The sequence below is a fragment of the Bactrocera dorsalis genome, chromosome 2 (assembly GCF_023373825.1).
Source record: "Bactrocera dorsalis isolate Fly_Bdor chromosome 2, ASM2337382v1, whole genome shotgun sequence".
In the NCBI taxonomy this organism is placed as follows: Eukaryota; Metazoa; Arthropoda; class Insecta; order Diptera; family Tephritidae; genus Bactrocera; species Bactrocera dorsalis.
In genome coordinates this window covers 36,862,388-36,866,086 of record NC_064304.1, presented here as the reverse complement: position 1 = coordinate 36,866,086, position 3,699 = coordinate 36,862,388, and the positions used below count along the sequence as shown (strand labels likewise).

Genomic DNA, 3,699 nt, shown 5'->3' with positions numbered 1-3,699 from the left:
CGCGGAACATTTACCTCGAATATCGTATTTGAATAACGTGATCCGTTAAAGATTGTTTGGTATAAGAAAATCTATATTAACTTCCAACGAAAACAATATTATTCAGAAAATGTGGATGTTGTTACTTTCGTAGAGGGAAAAAAATCCCCAAATATTATGTGGAATACTGACGATTTAACTTTCCTCGTTCGGAGCAGAAACCGAGTCCGATTTGGTGACATTGACGGACTGTCATGGGATTGGCGTCGGATCGAATCACCTTCTATGGTAATTGATTGATCAAACCGCGACCTTAGGTCTATTGTATCCTATCCTAGGGCCTTTAACCTGCGTCTGCAGACTACTGCGCAGTCAATTATCAGGTGTTCTGGTGTTTCAGGCCCCACTTCGCAGAACCACGATTTGATCTCATAGGGGGAGATTGCTTTAAGTGCCACTTGAGTATCGCTATGTATGGTAATACCTTCGTTGCGATAGTTGCGTTGTAGGTTTATCTCTATGCATTGATTTATAGCAAAGATTTCTATCTGGAAAATGCTCGGAAAACTGCCCATAGCTATGGAGAGTTTGGTACGTGGTCCTGCGACTTCTACACTGGTTCCCTTCGACGTTTTCGAACCGTCAGGGTACCAATTAATTGTTCTATCCTTCTAAGCAGTAACTCACGAGTGGAATCATTCCATTCAGCCTCTCTGCCAAAGGTACACTTGATCTTCTTGGTGAAGTTAACCTCTTTGGTAAGGGCCAATGGTATTGTAACACTTAACTCTTTCATCCGATGGGGCGAGATTAAGTTACCTCTGCCGCACCCTTCTTTTGTCAGCAGTGATCGATCACTCGATGAAGGGATTTTCCAGGATTTTACAGCCAACCGATTACACACCATCAGTGCTTTAGTCGCCTTGACCAAGGTCAGGTTTACATGTTGCTTCCACCGCAGAGTGGAATCCAGCGTGAAAGCAAGTAATACTCTCAATCGCGCACGGTAGCGCCACATATAGTTGTATTAGATTAAGCAAAGCAATTGCCAGATTCCCGGAGGATACATTAAGTCACCTTAAAATAAATTAATTTTAATACAAGATCATGACTAATCTTGAAAATAACAACCACCAAGGTTGAATGAGGCTTAAAGAATACTTCGTAAGTAAAACTTAGCCTTTCTGTAGCACCTACGAGGAGAAACCACAAGAAATGATCTTCCTGCTTAATTAATACATCATCACATCCCCGCTATTATAAAATGCTTAAATTTGAATGTTCTGAAAAATCCATGAATTTGACCTTTTCAGCTTTACGCTAACACTTAAAGTTTAAGAGTTCAACTAGGGATTCGAAAAATCAACTATTTAAGAACTTAGCAACACTTGGAACACTTTTGAAGCGAAGAATCGTCTAACTTTCCTTGTGGACTTGCTCAAAATACTCGGTGAAGGAAATAAAAGTCAATCACTTAATTTGTTAATGATTTAAATTATTTTATTTTTTTAACTAAACTTAGGCATATCTTTGTCTTCCGGTTTCTTATGTACAATATTTGGCTATTTCTTATTTTTAAATTTTACAAATATTTTTTCTATCAAACCTAACTAACGCTATATAAATATACAGCAACATATACAAGCTTAGAACTAAGGAAACTTCAACTACATATTTACATTTGTATTGTCTAACTCAGTCATTTGTATCTCACAACAACAACGAAGAAATACTGTTACGGCCACGCCTCGAACCAGCGCCTTCCTTTCAGCTTAGCGCAATAAATCGCCCAATGCCGCAATATAAGTTTGAGCCATCTGCAGTGTCTCATGCTTGGAGAGCTGCCGATCATTGCCCAGACATGGGAGATATTGGCGGAGTCGATCGAAAGCCTGATTCAGATTCTGCATGCGGCGACGTTCACGCGCATTGGCCGCTAAACGACGCTTACGCTTGACCACCGGTGAGATTTGCTTGCCACGACGCTTCTTAGCGCCGGGTGGTGTAGACGCTGCGGTATCATCCTTAGTTTGCATGCCGGCAGATTGATCAGCTAGTTCGAAGGAACCATCGGCGGCCTCGAAGTCGTCATCGCCGCCAAAGAGCAACATATGATCGTCCATATCTTCGTCGTCGACGCTGTCACCATCAAATAAAGCAGCAGCTTGATCAAAATCGAAACTTTGGAAGTCGTGTGTGTAAGGCGTATTGGTAACTACGTGCGGATTGGCGCTAATCGCGGCGGCAGCATTAGTCGCAATGGAAACGATCGCATCACTGGTAATTGGCGGTAATGAAGGTGAAGCGGTTGGAGCTGGTGCTGCTTTTGGTGTGCGGCGCGTGTAAGAACGTTTCGCTTTTGTTGTGGCACCGGTGTTTTGCGCTTTGGACGCATTCGGTTTTGTGCTATTTGACGCTGTTGGGGTCTCTGGCAAGCCAGTTAATTGTGTAGTCGGCGCTGGTGGCGACTCCAAATGTAAACCGAATTGTGTGACAGTCGCGTGCAATGGATGAGCGCCGCTATGCGCGCCATTAGCGTAAATGCTATTGAGATCCACATATTCTGGGCTTTCGGAGCGATGACTCGCCGGTGATGAAGTAATCCAGCCGTCGGAGGATGCCTGCTCGAAAGTGATGAAACCGTTGGTGGGCAAGAAATTGTTGTTGGGCGCACAATTGTACTGTTGTTGTTGCTGCTCCAGAAGATGATGATGCTGATTGGCGCTCACCAGCGGTGGCGGATTATACGCCGCCATCGGATTGAAGAACATCTCGTTCGCATTCGATTTGAATGCCTGCAAATCCTCAGAGGTTTTATAATAGTAACGATATATTTCACTGGACGACATGTTGTCTTCAATTTTCATTGAATGTATTACGAATGCTCAAAAAATCTCAAAGTATTCTACAGTTAACTAGTGACTAATTGTCTACACGTTCACGTCCTGTATGCGTATGCCTTCGACAGTCTCCTGGTGGTGGTATTTATACCGACTTCCTTGCCATGCAAGCAATTCACCACAGTTCGGTCGGCAGGTAGACGACAGGTAAATCTTAGTGAGCAGGCTCTCTCACATTCGGTGGTGGCACACAGCCGGTCGCTTTAACTTTGTTGCAACGTTCGTCGTGTTGTTGGTGTACTCCATTTTTTTGTGTAGATATGTATGTATGTGTGTTGACTTGTTTGCTGAGACCTTTGTGGAGCCTTTGGATTGGGCTGCGTTTGTAAGGTTTCGAATGTGTCAGCTGTTGCTGTTGCCTTTGCTGTTGCTGGAGTCCATGTCCATAATGTGTGTATATGTATTGGAATTTGAAATTACACCAACCACTACGAACAATTTATAGTAACAACACTTAATGTGGCAACAAAACAACTTAAGCGAAAATCAACAGCACGTGCTCTCACATAACTTCCCACGGCCAATGAGGCGCTGCACTGCGCTCTGACGCTGTGGTGGAAAAGATTCGGATTTGTGCGCTTTGCTGATTGGTCTGTGCGCTGAAGACCAATATATATATATAGAGGTATATTGTGTGTAAGTATGTATATGTATGTTTCTGAGTTTTTCTGCTGTACTCAAATACACATATAATCACACAAATATATATTTAAAAAAAAAAAATATTATAGCATATGTTCCTATTTAGGAAAATATATAAGGTAAGAAAAAATCTTGTACAAAATAATACTGAAATATATGTACATATGTAATAAAAAAT

At 42.1% G+C, this 3,699-nt stretch overlaps 1 protein-coding gene across 1 annotated transcript; it reads right to left on the bottom strand.

Annotated features, from left to right (window-relative positions):
* Positions 1-1,473: 1,473 nt before the first annotated feature.
* Positions 1,474-3,438, bottom strand: LOC105226370 (protein atonal). The gene has a single exon (XM_011205223.3). The coding sequence runs from the start codon at positions 2,844-2,846 to the stop codon at positions 1,752-1,754; it is 1,095 nt and encodes a 364-aa protein (XP_011203525.2). The 5' UTR covers positions 2,847-3,438; the 3' UTR covers positions 1,474-1,751.
* Positions 3,439-3,699: the final 261 nt, after the last annotated feature.

What these genes read in the sequence shown, in the direction of transcription:
- LOC105226370 (XM_011205223.3), bottom strand. Translation starts at nt 2,846, where the DNA reads ATGAAAATTGAAGACAACATGTCGTCCAGTGAAATATATCGTTACTAT.